We start from the raw sequence: 18,701 nt of genomic DNA on the forward strand, positions 1-18,701 counted from the left end.
AGGGTCTTGCTCTAAACATCAGCCTGCAGCCCTGTCATGCAGGGGCTTGCTGCCTTTTCCTTTGCATTCTTCCTCTTAAACAGCTCTTTTGCATATCAGTAGCTGTTTAATGAATGTTTTGGCCATAACCAGCTTGTGATATATTTTACAGATGTCTGAGAAATCTTGTGATGAAGAATTTTGCATCTTTTCCCCAAACCATCCCTTCAGACAGATATTCCCACATGAAGGTGAATGAATCCCCATCGACTAAGGGATAGGTAGAATAGGCCAAGGGCCAAGTCTTCATCTGCTGTAACTTTGCACAGCACTATCAGCTTCAGCTGAAGTCTTGAATTCATTACTTTTTATTTGTTAGAAAAAGTGTTATATAGCTTTATGGTGCTATATACAGAAATAATTACAAATAACCTAGCTAGCTGCTTAATGCTCGTGAGAGACTTCGGTCAACTAAACACGTTTTTGGCAAAGTCAAAACTCTAGATCCAGATTTCTCAGATTTACACATCTATAATATCTCCCCATTCCTTCATGACATCTTTTATTTCAAGACATCAGCAGCTATTTTCTTATTCAGCAATCATTGCAGCAAGGAAAAAAAGCTTAGCAATACTGATGCAATTTAGTGTCATATGACCAATTAAGAAAAAAATGCATTTCAAAGAAGTTGATGGCATTCATTTCATATCAGTAAGATGTTTTAAAGAAAACCTTTATAAGACTGTGTAAAAGGACATTTGCCAACTTCACTCTTTTAAATGTCATTTGGTGACCATCCAAGAATAAGGAGTAAAAAATACTTTGTGCTGGAAAAGAATACATATGACTCATGATTTTCAGCTGTCATACATGTGAACTTGTGGAAAATGATGCAATTGGAGACCAGAAGCAGAGCAAAATATCTGTTTACATTCAGCTCTGCTGAGCAGATGGGAACTGCTGGAGGACTGCAGAAAAAAAGTCCTTTTCTCTTGCCGGTGTCCTCCATGGGCTATGTCCTGTTTGGAGTTAGATGGTATTCAACCAATACAATTAGGGGAGAGTCTTGATACGATTTAGCATTTTGTACTTTTTCCATTGGCCTGATGAAGAGTGTTTGCTCTGTCATTCATTCACCATTTCCTTCCATGTGAAATTAGGAAATATGGCATATGAAGACTGAAACCCAGGATTTTTCCATCCCTGCATATTTTCCCTTGGAGCTCAGAAACTCAAGTTATCCCAGTGTAGAGGAAGGAGAGGAAATCTAATAATGAAGTCCCTGGCTTCATCACAAGCCCCTTTCTGACCTGAATGGAAGAAAGTATATGGAAAGGGATTGAAATCTTCAGGATAAGTATAGATGAATGGCAAAAGTATGTTGAGGTAAAATCAGAAAGACACAAAATAAGATAACAGGCAGGGACAGTGAGGTACAAGATGTCATTCTACAAATGCATATGAAGAAGGCCAGAAGAGTGCTGGTCCACTACTCAGAGGTGCAAGACAACTATCAACAGATGACACGGGGAAGGTACAAATGGTTAATGACTTTTTTGTATCCGTCTTCATTAAAGCTGTATTTCAACAAATGTGTTAAGCCAGTGCTGTTGCTGAAAAATGCAGTTACACTCTCCCTGCTCCACTCTGTTCCCACCTCCTTGCTTCCTCCTGCATCCCGCTGCCACAGCGATTTGTAAGGGCATGCAGGGATCTGGATGGGGGAGCTGATCCAGATGAAAATTAACCTAGCAAATAGATGTTTGTTACTAGGATCAATGAGTTCTGCGGTTTGATTCATCTCATGGCTGCACTGTATTCAAATAATTTTTTTCAAATTAGCTAGACTTGTTAACTTCATCCTGTGATGTTTAAAAGGCAGACTGATCCCAGGACGGGTAGTTACTGTCTCTGAGTGACTAGATGTATAGGGTGTCAGAAATAGGAAAGCATGGTGCCTGTCTTTAAATTGGGGAAAAAAGAAGGAGCTAGGAGATTATCGATCAGTCTGGTTAAATTCAATTCCTGCCCCAAATTCTAGGATTTTTTAAACAATTTATAAGTCCCTAGAAGATAAAGGAGAAGTGGGTAGCATTCAGCTTTAGTTGTAAGAACAAAGTCTGTCAAACCAGTCTAGTTCCTTCTATGACTGTATTGTGCTGTGGACAGGGGAAAGGCAGTTGGTGTCATATAACTCAACTTCAGTAAGGCTGAAGTTTGCACACTCATGGCAGTCTCACAAGCAAATAAGGAAAAGCAGCCTTGCTGACCCTGCTATACCTGTTCTAACAGGTGTAAGACTGTTCAGGTAATTATACCTAAAAAGTGACACAATATGGAAGGATGTGTGAAATATGATTCTGCACAGTTTTGTCCTTAGCCCCATTATAGTCCACATTTTCATTAGTGACTGAAAAAGAGAGCAGAAGACATACTTAGTAAATGTGCAGGTCACAGCTTAGGAGCTCTGCAAGTATGCTAGTCAATAGGCAGATTAAAATTTAAAAAAAAGATCTTGGCAGCTTGAAGGAACTATCCATAAAAGCAAGATAAAATGTACTAAGGACCAGTACAAGGGACTACATTTAGACAGGAATTATCTGCTGGAAGGTGGGTAATAACTGGTTAGGAAATAACTTGACCAAGGGTGGACCACAAACCACACATTGAGTGAGCTATGTTATGCAGAGTGGAAAAGGCAAGCATCACACTGCAATGGACAAATAATCCTGAAAATGTATGAAGAAATCCTTCACCCTATTCACATTGATAATGCCTCAGTTGGAGCATTTAAGCCCAGTTTAAGTTGTATCGGGAAAGATTCTCATTCAGGTTAGACATTAGAATAAAAAATCTTTCCATCTGTAAGGGCAGTAAAGCACTGGGATAAGTTCCCTAGGGAAGTTACAGAGCATCCATGGAACATCTCTAAGATCATTTTAGACAGATATATGTCCTGTTTGATGTGATATAGCTGGTCCTGCCTTGGGTCAGATTGACTAGATGAACTCTCAAAGTCTTTTCCAGCCTAGGTTTCCTGAGAGCCACCTCACCAAGTTATTGTCCAGCCCATTAAGCTTTCTGGGGAACAGTAGCTGCAGGGCCACTTCCATGGGCATTTTGCTGTTGTTCTTCTCACATGAGGTTCACAAGTAATTGGCTGGAGTCCCTCAAATAATCCTGCTTTGCTTACAAAATCTCTCTCAGTTGCTATCAAGCTGGAGTAATATAAATTAGGACACTGCTCCATTTTTCTTTTCTGAGGAGATCAAATCTTGCCCCCATTTAAGTCATTGGCAATATATTCCTACCACCCCCAAGAGCAGCTGATGAAGAAAACAGTTTAGTTGATGTCATACCAGAAAATAAAGTTGATGATACACCAAAAAATTGAGTCACTTTTCTGAGCACTCATGTGTATGGTGCTACTATTCTGGGGGCTAGTGGTGGAGAATCAGCCTTTCTTCTCACGGTCACTGGTGTGTGTCAAGTCAGGTCAACGTGAAGCAGTCACAGTCCACTAGCGCTCGTTATAAAATGAGCTAATGCCCCTTTCCCTCTTATGAGAAGGTACAAAGCAGAGTCAAAACTTGGCAAAAAATCACTATCAATCACAGTTGCAATAGTGAAATGCCAAAAGCCTGAGTAGGCATCAGGACTGAGGTGTCCTCACTGTCCGCTTCCAAAACAGTATGTGGGTTGCCTGGGATTTCATTTTTCTACTCTGTTCCCTTTTTTGGATCCACTCCTGTGATGCTCATATGGACAGGCTGATGAAGTAAAAAGGCTATTCACACTGACTGCAGTATTTGCTTTCAGTTAAAACTGTCTAATTGCTGTTTAGCAGGCAAACACGTACACCTACGGAAAGGAGAGCTCTCTCTGGGTTTGATGCTCCTGAGCATCTGTAATCAGCACATCTGAAAACATTATAAAGCGAGCTCAGCCTGTATTTGTCTTCGTATCACAAAGTACTGATAAGGAAAGAATCGAATGTTTGGGTCTGTTTATATTATTCCCTTGAATGAGATGAAAAGCATTTATGCCTCTCTTTTCTCTGCATTCACAGACACCTACATGTACTGATGGACTCGATCTTAAAGGTCTTTTACAATCTAAATGATTCTATGATTCTATGTAATGGCATTCTGTACAAACTGTCCTCCTTTTCCCCCACAAAAGAGTGATAATCTAATATGATTTATTTCTCAGTGGCACAGTCTCCTAAACAGGCATTGAAAATGATCATTAACCTTGGAGGCTAGACTATCTATTTTCCGGACTTGCCCTTCACAGTGCTAACAAAAGTAGCTTCTACAAGATAAATTTGACTTTTACATTATCTAAGATACACATTTAAATCCATAAAATATATTAATCTTTTATATATTCCAGAACCTAAACCACAAAGTTTAAAATGATATCTTCACACTTATGAAACTCAGGTTTGCCATTCTGCTTAGGTGTCATAGTGTGACATTTGAGAAAGCTGTGACATTTGGATCTGTGTCCAACAGAGGGAGGTGTTCAGAAACACGGATTTGGTCCAAACTCTTTCTAAGTTTAAGGAATTCAACAGAAGGGGGGGGACACACATGTGCAAGTGAGCAACACGTACTCTACTATTGCAATTCAATTCATCGAGCTGCTCTGTGAGAATACAGGTGTGGAGTCATTGCCTACTTACAGAGTCAGACCTACTCGGAAGATTTAGGATCAGACCAACTGGGATGATTTGGTGGGAGGACTTTTAGATCAGACAGGTGACAATATCATCTCTGTGTCAGAAAATGATTCTCTTAAAAATAAAAAGCACTAGTTAGTTCATACCGCCTGACTGGTGTAAGACAAACTCAAGCACAGGTCCAGTCTGGTAGGCAATTTGGGCTCAGTAAAAACCTGAAGTTACTCAGCTGTGCCTCCCTCACAGGCAGTCACTATGGCAATGGGAAAATATTGTGAGGTATAGGAATGATGGGAATATGACTCAGAGAGTACAGAAAAAGGAACATTCAAAAACATAACTCCCAGTAGGCTCAGAGTACACTTTTCAAAAATATGCACAAATCAAGCATGATAATCTGGTACCGCTTTGCACCGATATGTTTATTGGGGAACGCGGTTAATAAATAACGAGCCATAGTGCTGCATATTTTCAGCCCCTTTATTATCAGGGGGAAACAGAAGCTGGCGGTGAAGGAAACAACGGCAGCCTGCTCCGCTCCTTCCAGCCCTGCACCTTTCCCCACGGGACTGCCATGCGGCTGGAACTGCGTTTATCGGTAACGGACATGTTTGGACAGACTCAGTCAAGTCAGTCAGTGTGCGACTTCCGTGGCCTTTCCTAGTGGGAAGGCTTCTCCTTTCACTCGCGAAGCCACAGAGGCTTGTGGGAGCCCCTGTATGAAGTCTCCAGTCTCACTGACCGTGGTCCCACCAAACTGGGATTTGTCCTGAATACAAAGGCAGTAGCCCAAGGCAAGAGCCACCCCGCGGGGAGACATCTCTACAGAGCATCACATGAGCAAGAACTACCAGGCTAACCCAGATCTGTGTTCTGGCTGGCCCAGTACCAGATGGGCTTCAGCTTGCCACACAACAGGCATTTATAAAATAGCTTGTCCTCAGTAGAATCTTCTCCCCAGTTTTTCTATTTATTTATTTGGCCCCAGGAAGCATGAAGAGAGAGAGAGAGAGAGAGGGAGAGATACATATACATATATATTTATTTCCCTTTTTTTAAAAAAAAATCTACCTCATATAGCTAATGATGATTGCATGGCCTGTATTAGTGCTAGTCATTCTCTGAATCGTTTATGCTTTTGGCCTCAGTAGCACTCTGACGTAGTGAGTCCCACAGATCAATTATGCATTGTGCAAAAGCCTTTCTTTTAATCAAATTTATGTTCTGCCTTTTACTTCGCTTAATGTCTTTTTATCCTTGAACTCTGAGAAGCACCAGATTAAGTACTCTTTCTATAGCATTCGATTTTTTCCTACATCCCTCTCAAGCTTCCCCTTCAATTTACTCAAATCCTTCAATCATTTCTGCCCTGGAGGAGGCGAGAGCTTCTTTCCTCGTGGTTTTCTGGGACCTGTGGAGTTTGGGGGCTGTCCCCAAGCTTCCCCTCCTGACCTGCAAGTTGATGCTTCTTCATGAGAAATTCAGTGAGTTGAAGCAGTCCGCTGGCCCTTTGATCCTGCTCCCCTGAGTTTTACTGTGGGAGGTACAACGGAGCCCTGAGGCATCAACATGATTATACTGTATTCTTTTACCTTAAAAATGCTGGCCACCACTATTGTTGCTCAGCAACATGAAACTGTGTATCACTGCTGGCCTCATTAAACTTTAAAAATATTTTTCCTTGCCAACTCAAATAAATAATTGACAATGATTTCAGTGTATATTTAGCATGTCTGTTGGAATTCCAGGAAGTAGGTAAAACAGTTCTTATATTTCTAGAATCAAGAAGAGATAACTAATAGTGGCTGTAAAATAAAATGTATAGCTGAAAAATACTTGCTCTTACATAGCAATTTGTAAATCGCTCAAAGAAGCTGTACCAAATAAATGTCAAAACCCTGTAATTATTTCTTTACTGAACACACTGCACCTTCTTTTTTGCAAAGATCATTAAATCTTATTGTATAGTTTCCTACTAGAAAAGACTACAATGACCGATTCTTTAACTTCTTTATTATACACGTATTTGCTAATAAAAGCAATTGAACACATTAAATATGCATAAATAGAGAAGAACAGATTTCAACATACATATTTTCTGATTGAGTAATAGTGCCTGGGGTTATTAAAAGGGAATGAGTTGTAAAACTCAAGTGTACTTTTTGTCATCTAACTGATGGATTGCTTGTTATTCACCTCTAGCATGGGTCCCAGCTAAAATAAATTGCTGCAATCCTTATCAGCAGATTCTTTTCTATTATCTGCATGAAGTCCCAGTTTTATCTAATTGGTGGCATTACCAGAACATTTTTCTGCAAATATAGAAGACTCTTGGTAAATGCAATTGCTACTTTAATCCATGAGAGGCGCGTTTAGATGCATATCTGTGAGCAGAATGGAGAGAACCTGAGCTAGGGAGCTCCGGGAGATCGCCGATCTAAATGACTGCCAAAATAAACATGAGTGGAGATTGAGGGATTAATCCTGTAATCCTTACTTAAGCAAAATTCCTGCTATCTTCAGTGAGATTCGCACCGGGGAACAGCTGTAGAAATTGGCCTAAATGAAGCAGAAATGAGAAAGGCCAAATTCCGCCTCTGTGTGTGTGTGTGTGTGTGACTTCTGTAAAACCTGAAGCGTGACACCCCGGGCCTGGGATAATCAGCACATAAATTCCCACCAAGATCTACAGTACCAAGACTTTACTCAGTATAAATCCCAGGCACATCCATACCCCTGTAGGGAAATGTGTCTACCCAAGCTTCACTATGAAGCAAGAAAACAAGTGCAAACTGAAACTGACATTCAGAAATAAAATGTGCATTTTATTAAAAAGTGTCTTCCATTTTAACCAATCCTAGGAGTGTTTGGAGCATTTGTCTTCACTGAACTCAGAGTTATTGCACCATTTTCCAGCTGGGATGGAAAACCAACATGCAAAGTTAAGTGATTTTCCACAGACCACACAGCAAGTGATTAGTATCATGGGGACAAATTAATCGTGGGTGTAAATCCATAAAGATTAATGGAGCTCTAACAGGGATTAATTTGGCCCATCATCTCTAAGGATAGCAAAACCAATTAGGTGATGTCATTAATCTTCTGGTTAGTACAGGACTTTTTCTTAAGCAATACTGAAAGAAAGGCAATAGAACAGGAATGACCAAAGGATCTGCTAAAACAGATCAATTGGCCATTCCTTGGCAGAGGATTCGCAGCAGGAGTCTTAAATAGTGACAGCAGCCCTGATGTGCCCTCAGGCTCCCATCCCAACTGAGACGCTCTATGGCAATCATTTATTTCAGGATTGGAGAGTCAGCCCAGATTTCAGTCACTGATTAGGTTTATGTCTTTTCTTAGAGCAAGACTTCCATGAAACTGGTTTGGAGTCAAACGTATTTATTACGGCCCTGGGATCTTCAAACCTTTGGAAAATACGAAGTGGTTAATGCCCTATGAAAAGTAGCACTTGAAAGATTCATAAATTTTAAAACTTCCACTTTTGGCCTGACAAAATGTAAACTATCCCATTGAAAATAAGGCTATAAGAAGGAAATATTGCAAAGTCTGTATAACTGGCATGTTCTGAGATTTGGAAAAAAATATTTCCTTATTCATTGGTTAGGACAATACAAAATTTCCCATCTTAAATACTGAAGATGTTCCTGATACTTACAAAAGGGTCAAAACTGGCCCACAGCAGAGAATGATCTTTGCCTCAGAAATTTTATTTTAAAGAGACGCTAAATTAGACAGAAAGTTTTTTGTTAGAGGGTAATGACCAGCTATAACAAATGCATACAAAGCAGAGATGAACAGAACAGCAAAAACTATGGCTTCCAGACCATGGTTGATGGAATTTATGGAAAAAGAACATTTGTGTCATTGGCAAGGTCTAGCGCGAGGACATTGAATAGGAGATAGTGAATTTGTGCCCAAAAGTTGTGTGCATTACCTAATAGGCCTGGTAAAAATGTTCCACTGGGAATTTGAAAGCAAAACTTGGCAACAGTGAGATCATTAAAACTCTACTGCATAGAAGCTCTCATTCAAAATGTAATAATATGTAGCAGGTTTTTCATTGTTATTAGGAGAAAAAATATTCTAGCTGTAATAGGGATCTTCCCATCAATAGTTCTGCCTGAATAAGAGTTTCATGGCTGAGATTTCATAATCGGTGAAATGACTTAAAACTCCTTTCATGGGGATGTTCTTGGATAAATTAAAACCTCTTTCCTCATTCTATGTAATGTAAGAGTTCAAATGAGGTGATGTGCTCAGGCTGATGGTATGGCTCCATTCAGAAGGGAGGACGTCATGATGCTCCCTTGTACTGCGGTAGAGAAGCAAGGTTTGCAGGCAGGGCTTTCCAGCTTCCTTCCCACCCCAGTCGACTGAGCACTTTTTAGGGACATAATGACACACTGCCCCACCATCTGTGAACAAAGCATGCTAAAAAGAGATATGGAGTAAACAAATCAGAATACGAAAGAAACTTGAATTTTGGCAGGGTGACTTGAGTATGGAAGATGGAGTGAGGTGGAAATGTTTCTGAGCTGGTGCCGATAGTATGTCAGCACAAATACACTTAGGAGTCGGTACCTCTAAATACCAATGCTCATAAGCCTAGAAATTGTGATGTGGAAAATTTTATCAGCCAAAAATAGTAAATAAATGTAGCAGGGAGAGTTCCTACATGGTATCGTCTATGTTTCAGAAGGGCAATGAAAACAACAGGAAATGTGCTTGAGAAAAAGCTGTCAAATAAGGCCCATAATATATAAAAAGATAAAAGAACGTCGGTTTTAATATCTTCCTTTGACAGATGGATCTAAAGAAATATTCTGAGAAATGCTCCAACACAAGCCTATGTTTCCAGAAGGCCTTTCAGTCTATAAAATGAAAACATTTCTGTCTCACTGTTTGTTTCTGACAACCATATTTGGTGATTATTAGAGGAAGAAATGATAAAAATATACTTTTTTCATAAGTAGCTTTATATTGAACTTCATAATTTCTAGGCAAAAAGAAAATCTTGAATATAGACAGTTGTATTTCAGTAGACTAGCTAGCTTAATACTACTTTTCCTTTTAAAAAATAGACCAGCTTTATCATTAGTAATTAGGGCAAATGGTAGTGACCACATCACCATTTATGCAGCCCTTCTAACGTGCAAATATACCTGCAGCACACGCAAGGCTATGTAAAACCAAACAGTAAATGTAAAACTGTGCAAAAGCTATGCAAAACTAGTGCAGTAAATCTAAACCAGTTCATGCTTTCAGCGCTGGTATGGCCAGGGTAGGAACTAGGTACAGGTACCTTATCTCATCTTCTGCAGCTACTGTTTGTTGTAGAAACAATATAGCAACCAACACAGCATCACAGATATTAGCTCCATGCAAATAAACTTCTATTAAAAATGGTATTTAGTGTCCAGGGGGACAAAATCAATACTTTAGTGCTGTAGTGAATACCACAGTAAAAATACTTGACATTCAAATCCAAGTTACTTCACAAAAAATAACTCCACACAAACAATTATAGCCTGTCTAGTTCATATATTTTTGTTGCCCTACTTAAAACACGTGTGTCAGAAATAATTTATGAGGGAAGATACATGCATATTCATAGTAATTACTGCTTCACAAGTCCAGCTGCAGTAAAGCTGGAAGATCTTGGAGAATAACAGTAAGAAAAGTAGGGATGGCAACTGCTTCTAGGTGCTGCGGAGCACAACAAAGCCCAGACTTTGTCCTGTAAACACTGTGTTGGCTGTTTGCTGACATCTGATTGGTACAGCGACTGCTGATTTCATTGGCAATTAGCTCTGGTTCTGTTTTAAGAACAGAGTAGCAGGCATCCCAAAATGCATGTATTTATGGAAAAGCCTTTAATGTTCTAGTTTAGATATATTTGATGCTATTCAGAGGTTTACTGGGTTCTTTTTTCCAGACTGCAAACACAATAATGGAAACATTCATTCATTGGCTTGCGTACGCATTTAGTTCTATATATGGATTGTGGACACAAATGACAAATTTGGCTTACATTGCCAGAGATATGTCATCTTAAAATCAGAGTAAGAGAACAGACTCTATGTATGTATGTGAAATCTTCATGGTCATTTTCACATACCCATTTTGCTTCCTATTTACATCAAATTAGCAGCAAATTAGCTCCTCGCCATGTCCTTGCTAAGAAGCAGGAGCTTCAACTTGTGGTGGCAGCTTGCCCTCTTCAGAGGTACCACCTCAATCACTTGCTACCATCCCACAGTGCCTAATGTCACCCTGAGGGATGTAAAAAACTAATTTCTACCAGCAAGCATCCCTTAAAATGTTTTGGAAGATGATACCAGTCCAAAGCAGATGGGACAGGTCTGCCCCTGCCATCTCCCTAGGGAAGGTACCACCTCGAGCCCCATTTTTGAGAGAACACAGGTGCAGTGCAGCGTGTGCAAGGGGATGAAAAGAGCCCCTCTCACAGAAAACAGAATATAGGTGCCCCAGCAAGTCAAGGTGGACACAATCCCCTTGCTTCGAGCACACAGCTGTCGAGGGGGTAAATATGAAGGCAAGACAGACCAAGGTCTGAAGTACATCCCACAGAGTCAGCGTCCTGAGAGCATGAGCAGCTGGTTAATCTGATTAAAGGAGATGGAAAAACATCTTGAGGATGACATGTCTGGGGGGAGAAGATCAGTGTGCAGTAAAAGCCAGGGAAGTGCCTGGGTGCACGCATGGTTCAGTGTCGGCAGCAGAACACGTGCAGGAGGCAACCCAGTACGACTGTTCCCTGCACAGCTTCATGGTACCCTCCAAAAGCCACCGTCCCCACCTCCCCCAGGTGCCTGGCACGCTGGGGGTTCCCTTCCTGCACATGCTGGGCAATGTGAACTCCAGCAGTATGATTAAAAGTAGTATCATTTATCCACATCTCTCTCTCTTATCTCTTTATTTTGAACAAAGAAGAACCCATGAGGATGGATTCCTCATTCAATCTATTGTAGACTACAGGCAATACATGACCCAGGATCTTCTCAAAGATTTTTGATAGAAAGGAAAAATATCTGCTCTTCCACAAACCCTGGCATTCAACCTCCCAGCCGGATAGCTTCAAATAGCTTCAGAGATCTCACTGTACTTCTGTCTTTCAATAGCTCCTGGATGTCTGACACAGCCCTACTCTTGGCTTGTGCCAGGATGAAGTGCCTTGGCTTCTTAACAGATCTTCTGCATCTTCACTGTGCATGAGCCTATTCCACAAGAGCAAGCTTAACATTTTTGTGAAGCTCTCTCTGAACAAAGCAGCCAGCTCCAAAAGCATCTTTCTACCTGGGCTGTCTCAGCTGCTCACAGTTAATGAGTCACATGCTATATAGTACAGCGATGGGGCTGTCAGAAGGGTTTTTGAACCTGTTCTCGCTGTGCAGAGCCCCAGTTTGATACATGCATAATTCAGATAATACCGTTTGCTGCTGTGATGCCAATTGCTGGACTCGGGCAGCTTTGTGGGATCAAGCGCTGTGAAGGGGAGGACTGCTGGGGACACTGGCAGTGTACAGCAATCGCCTACAGCACCTCCCGGGATTACACCTGCAGACCACAGAGTCACTGCCATGTGCAAACAGAGGTCCCTGTACCCTGGTACGGGAGAGCTGGTATTTCTGGGGCTGGGTAGAAATACAACACATTCTTCTCTTTTAAATCTGGTTTTGGGGTATGCTGCCAAGCTGTACAATGCAGGGAGAAAGACAATACAGCTATTTAATCTACATAGATTAGTCTCTGTATGAATCCAATCCTGGATTTTCTTGGCTAGATCTCAGGATGGGGGTTAGTTTTGTTAGCTAATGAATGACATAAAAAGATCTACAAGTCTACTACTTAGGAAAATGAAATATATTTAAAACCAGGTATATTGATTGCTTATCTTGTTTTTTTCCTTGCTGACTGAAACTACAGTTATGTATAATCTCAAGACGGTAAGCAACAAATCCTTTCTTATTAAAGTAACTTAAACCATTAATGGCATTATAGCTTGCTTTAGATTTGTAGTCCTTTTTTTACTGCCACCTGTCTACTTTCCAGACTGTACTGAAGGAAAAGGAAAGCTATTTTCTGTTCTAAACTCACACTAAAACACTGACCATGAACAGGTAATACTTAAAAGGAAACAAGTCTATGAGGTCTTCAGAGCTCAGCACTGAGTCAGAACGATTTCTCTTGCTGTAGTGTGGTATTTAAAATCAGACAATACAGAAACAAACGCTATCTTACAGCATCATATCCAGACCACGGAAACCATCATTGCAGTAACCCCGACTACTTACTACTTAACACCAAGCCACCATCACACTTAAGGAAAATTAATTACTTTATAGATGGAGTTAAAATCCCAGCTGCTATAAAATACAAGGTAATCCTCATGCCAATGGCAATGTGGAATTAAGTAATGGAAGAAACAAGTGACCTGCACAGAACTCTGGTGCTCCACTGTGGTCTGCCTGGGCCGGTTCCTCGGGGATGGACTTCATGTTCCTCAGCGATGCCCCCAAAGCAGCTGGTGGGTTATGTCCAGGACTCAAAGGGTTCTGCATGAGAGGCAGCTGGGTGCCTTATCTTCTTTTTATTTATGTGAAGGTTACAATGACAGCAGACAGCAATGCATAGACACTAAATTAATTAAGCTGTTTTTAAGCCACAGCATTAAGGTGATGTCATAAGAACCCGCTTAGGATGGCAAGGTCACTGGAAAGGGAGAGTACACGTCCTGCAATAAAAGAATTTGTAGTTTGGAGGGCTTGTGTGGGATGCCTTGTGTGGGCTCATTTTTCAAACCTGGCACCACCTGGAGAAGTACTTTTTCTATCCATTGAAACATCCAACAGCATCTCTGATTTAAACAGGAGAAGAGCTGGTACACCTGCTTCAACTGTGAGCAACACACATTATATACTCAGAAATGCGTAAAATAGATACATTTGGAAACACACAGAACTGGAAAATATTTTGATGCAAGAACTGAGTTTGTGTTTGCATACAAGCATGCTCAGATAGGCACATGTCAGGCAATCAGAAATCTGCTCAGCTTACCACTTGCATTGACATGGCATTGCATTGCTGTTTTGCACTAATAGTTTGATTATGTTGTACAACTGAGCCTGAGATTTTTTTTCTCTATTTCCTAAGTAACTAGTTTTGTAAAAATCAAGAACAGCAGCAATTAGTTTTTCTTTTCTTCATTGCCTTACAAAAAAAAAAATTAGGGAGACTCTAACAGAAGAAACAAAGCAGATGCTGATGCATTGCAAGCTCTTATGATGCTATTGCTTCATTGTGAAATATTTCTACTAACAAATGTTGAGCATCTGAACTGTAGCCATAATCCTCTCATACAGAAGCCTTTTCTACAGCTCGTACAGAGTAAGTGCAAGCCTGTGTCTTCAGCATTAATGGAATCAGCTGAAGTGAGTAATGCTTTGTGTATCCTAAAGCTGTGATCCTGTAAACACGGTAAAAAGATGGCAGTGTTGGTTTTTCTAAGCAGTCAGTCCCACACGAGGTAAAGTGAGTCAGAGCATTCGAGATGGATGGGCAGCTCTCAGAAAGGAGCTTTTGTTCCTCGTCTCCAGTCTCTAACAGTCACAGTGAAATCGTCTCTACCATCTACCTATTAGCATCAACATCACTGGGGCTGTTTGTGTGAGAAACACTTGTGAATATAAGTAAAGGTCACACAAGGAGACTCTTAAATTAGGATCTTTTTTTTTGTACCAAGCTTAAAATGACCACACTGATGACCCACCACTGCCTCCCATAAGGAAAAGCTAGAGGCAGCTAGAGACACAGATGGGGATCAATTTGTCACTGAGAGCTTTACAGTTACAACTATTTATCCTTGTCTGCAGTGTTCATACAAACAACTGAAGAGAAACATTTCTATTCACTACATGGCAATCTCCTACCCTTTCTTTTCCTGATAGCTGTTACTTGTAATTGCAGCAAGAATAACATCCTGAGGGCTTTATGCTGATCTGCTGGATTTGAACATCAACCTCTCAACTTAGAGCCTCTATATTCCCCACCGCCAGACAAGTACACACTGTTTCTGCTATCCAATAAAAGCTTATGAAACAAGCTTAGACCCGCGTAGATTTTACCACCAATTTCATACAAGGAACTGAATGTAAAATCCACTTGGTAATCATGAAAAACCGGAAGGCAGATGAAATAGCTCTGTTCCACTCTCGATGCCACGGGGCACATTTTGTCCCAACCTGTGCGTGATACAGCAGCACTGCAGGCAGTGAGCTGTACGGGCTCTGAAGCCAGGCAGCACATGCCAAAGAGCGGGTGTGCTCTCTTAAGTGTTCCTTCTTGTAGCATCTCAGCATTTCTGAGTGCTCGAAGGTTATATACTAGCTATGCTTCAATGGTGCAGAAAAGCACTTTCCATTCAAAGTGAATAGCCATCAAAGTAATAGAGAAAATTGTTAAGTGCTGTCAATGGAGACATCTTTGCTTTTTTATAGATGCGTTAATGGAATGCCCTGCCACAAATCATAAGGGGTTTGCAGCCCGTTACTTCCAAATGGTGAATATAATGATAAAAACAAATATTGTGTTACCCACTGGTTTCCATTATTGGGCTAAATTATTGGATTAAATCATGGTCCCCAGAGCAGAATTCAAAGGATTTTGCCCAGAGCAATGACTAGGATATCAGAAGATGCAATCTCCTTGATCCCCACAGGGGAGCTGAGGGGAAGCATGGGAGCAGGGGGGTGGCAGCACAAAGGGTACCTGAGCCCCCCCATTCTACCCACCACATGAGAACCCACATTGGGAGAATGAACCACTGCATGGATGCACACACACACACACACACACACACACACACACACACACACACACACACACACACATATATATGCCTGTGGGCCCTGCTGCACAGCCAAGCCAAGGGTACTCAGCCCTGCCCATCCATATAAGGAAGCCCAGCATTGCTCCGTATGGATTTTTAGTGGCTCCTATGTAGTGCTTCACAGTTTGCTTGAGGTAAAAGGCAAAAGAAATGTAGGCACTGCTGCTAAAAATAGCCAGTTATGCCCTCGATGATTCATTTGTTGATGGGGAGTACCCATAAGTGCCTCTATCTAAACAGTCTGTTCTCTGGCTCAGTATCTCCTGTGCCAGCTTGTATATGTCTCTCCAGTCTTGCTCAGTCTGTTTTCCTATGGGTTATATCTTCTTTAGCTAAATATAGTAGGACAGTCTATTTATCTCCCTCCATGGCAGCAAGACCCAAGCATGACTTCCTCCCGCTCTAGGAATTTCATAAATAAATCACTGTCTATTATTTCCCTGGGAGCATATAGCATTACAAAAAAACCAAACCAAACAAAAAACAACAACAAACAAACCCAAGGAATCATCCCTTTCTCAGGTTAGATATGTTGGAAAAATAACAGAAACAGGAATATGCTGTTAAACTTCAGTGGCAGACCTCTTTGCATTGCTCTGATTTATGCAAGTAATAAATAATTGCGCTGAATGACTTCTTGAGGTACAGCTAAAGAAGGCTTCGTGTGAGAAAGCAAGCTTTGTGTGATTTAACTCCCCATCCCCCAAACATACACAGTCAGGGTGATGACCAGGATTTAAATCACTGTCCTGTAAATTGCCATGGATTGGGAGAAAATGAAATTGGGCCCTTTGGTGATGTCCTTGTAGTGCAAGTGACTGTTTATAAGTGTATAACTGAGCTTATTGATAGGCGTTCTGAACTTGAAACAGGGTCTGTTTGGAGCTGTTGGATCTTTTAGTATCTGTTACAATATCACTATATTTCTGGAACTATCCCATGGTTTTTTGTAAGCAAGCTCTACCCATCACAATCCCTAGGAAGAATGAGGGAACAAAATGCTTCTTCAGTTGCACTACAGGTTTCTTTATGTCTGCTCCAGTGCGAAGGGCAGGTAAATCAGATGTGGTTTAGGCGAGAGAGCAGGGCAACAGGTGTATAGTGACGTTACTGACATGAGTCCCAAACACAGAGCACCTAAAACCTGCTTTTCCTCCAGAGCATCCCTTCAGCTGCACGTGGCTGAGTCAGGCCTTTCCCAGGATTGAAACTGTCACTCGCTACACGGTGTGCCCATGAACACCGGCTCCAGAGGGAACGAATCTGGGATGCTGTGATTAATGGCTCTTGCCTTCTTTTTAAATTTATTTCTTGCTTTTTTTCTTCTAATGGGATCTCATGTTTGACATCTTTTATCTTTTGATGCAGGGACTTGCTGATAACTAATAAAATATAGCTGGTTTTAATTTTTGCTGTTAAGAGTGATTTTGTGAGGTATTTAAATTGCAGTAGGATAACTGGGGAATAATAAATAAATACTTTGTGTAGCAATACTTAGTTACTGAATATTTAGTCTCCTCAGTTTAGACAAGCCACGTAACCAGATTTTATTGTCATTATTTTTTTTGGTAACAAAATAGTATGTTCTTGATACCTTCACTGATATTATTTGGCAGTCCCTTTTCTTATTTTTCTCTGTAGACACAATCTGTCTTTGTTAGGAAATGTCGTTACCACTGATGAAGGTAGTGATTTCTTTAGGCAGTCTACACATAATACTACGTGTCCTTATTTGAGCACAACAAGACATACCAGCATATTTGTCTTCCCATTTGTAAAAGTTTCCCCAAACACTTTCCCTTCCAACAGCTCGTTCATGATCCATACCGCACATGCTTAGACTACATACATCACGTTAGCAAGGCAACATCGGCAAACTTGTGATTTATCCCCGTTTTCCCTCAAGAGCCAGGCATGCACAGTTCCACACTCGAAGAGGAAAGCTGCTGGCTCCCAGCAGCCAAAAAGCACAGCAAGACTCATGTGCTGTGGCTCCCTCTGAATGAGTAAGCAGCTGAAAATAATACTGCTTACATTTTCTTTGGCAACGGGGGTTATAGACAATATTTTTCCTGCTTTTCAAATTTTCTGTGAACCAACTAGTGCAAGATCACAGCTAACATAACTGGAACACAGACTCTAGTTTGTAGTGCTGTAGCTGGCTTCATCTCTGACGGACCACCTCTGAAATACTGATAAATTCATCCGTGAGTTATTCTGCTCTTTTCTGCATAGTAGTGGATTTTGCAGCTAGTGTTTCTCTTTTTATGTAATCTGACCCTATCTTAGTCCCACTCTTAATGCTCCTCACTATCAGCCAAGGCATTAATCTCTAGACTGTGTCCTAAATCCATTCCTGGAAAGGCGATGGAAGTAGGTATTAATGATATCTTTCAGTTCAACCAGTACATGCCATAAAGATTACATTTGTGCAAGACATGCCAGAACAAAGATACACTTGTCAGTTGATGCATGTTTGGATAAAACAATTTAAAAGAAAAATAATAGATGAGATCTTGAGATTTTAGGAACCTAAGTTCCGTCCTAACCGAGTAAGACCAAGCTAAACTCCCTGCAATCAATAAAAAGATTTAAAAGAGGAATGAGACAGACTCAGGGTGCATATACATCCAGGCATCATGCAACTGATAATTTCTGCTTGTGGCACTGACACATAGCACCATTCAATGGCCTTCAGGGGTTTGTGCTTATTCAGTGGCGAGCACATGCAGTACCTCTCCTGCAAGAGATACTCTGGGATTGATTTCCAAGTGGTGGAGCAGCAGGCTGTCCCACTGGAGGGCATTAGGAGGAAAGGACATCAGCTGGGAAAAGAAACAGAGACCCAGGCAACTCCAATAGAAAAGAACAGAACTAGAAAACATCTGTGAATTAGGCCTTTAAATCTAGACTATTAATAGCTGCAGAATGGGTCTCCTTTAAACATGGACCTTCATTGCCCAAGTCCCCAAAATGAACTGTCTAAACTCTAATCTCTGAACCTGATGGGACAGTTTTGATGTTTACAGTAAATGAAAAATCATTTTTCTGATTGCTGCTCCACATGTGACATTGTTGCAGTAAGTTCTTTGCAAATAAAGAAGATAA

The 18,701-nt window shown here is 40.9% G+C and overlaps 1 protein-coding gene across 13 annotated transcripts in view; it reads right to left on the bottom strand.

Moving 5' to 3' along the window:
* Nucleotides 1-18,701, bottom strand: part of EML1 (EMAP like 1) — a 131,033-nt gene that overhangs the window by 94,626 nt on the left and 17,706 nt on the right. For 5 of the 13 annotated variants that reach the window (XM_030030979.2, XM_030030859.2, XM_030030961.2 and 2 more), the window contains exon 1: nt 13,140-13,366. The exons of 1 other annotated variant lie outside the window; for it this stretch is intronic. In XM_030030979.2, coding sequence (XP_029886839.1) covers nt 13,140-13,266 — 127 coding nt within the window. In that variant the 5' untranslated portion in view covers nt 13,267-13,366. Of the gene's footprint in view, nt 1-13,139; nt 13,368-18,701 lie in introns of those variants that run through there. 7 more of the 13 variants (XM_030030972.2, XM_030030895.2, XM_030030940.2 and 4 more) reach the window with 2 other exon arrangements.

This window comes from Aquila chrysaetos, chromosome 2 (genome assembly GCF_900496995.4).
Source record: "Aquila chrysaetos chrysaetos chromosome 2, bAquChr1.4, whole genome shotgun sequence".
NCBI lineage: Eukaryota > Metazoa > Chordata > Aves > Accipitriformes > Accipitridae > Aquila > Aquila chrysaetos.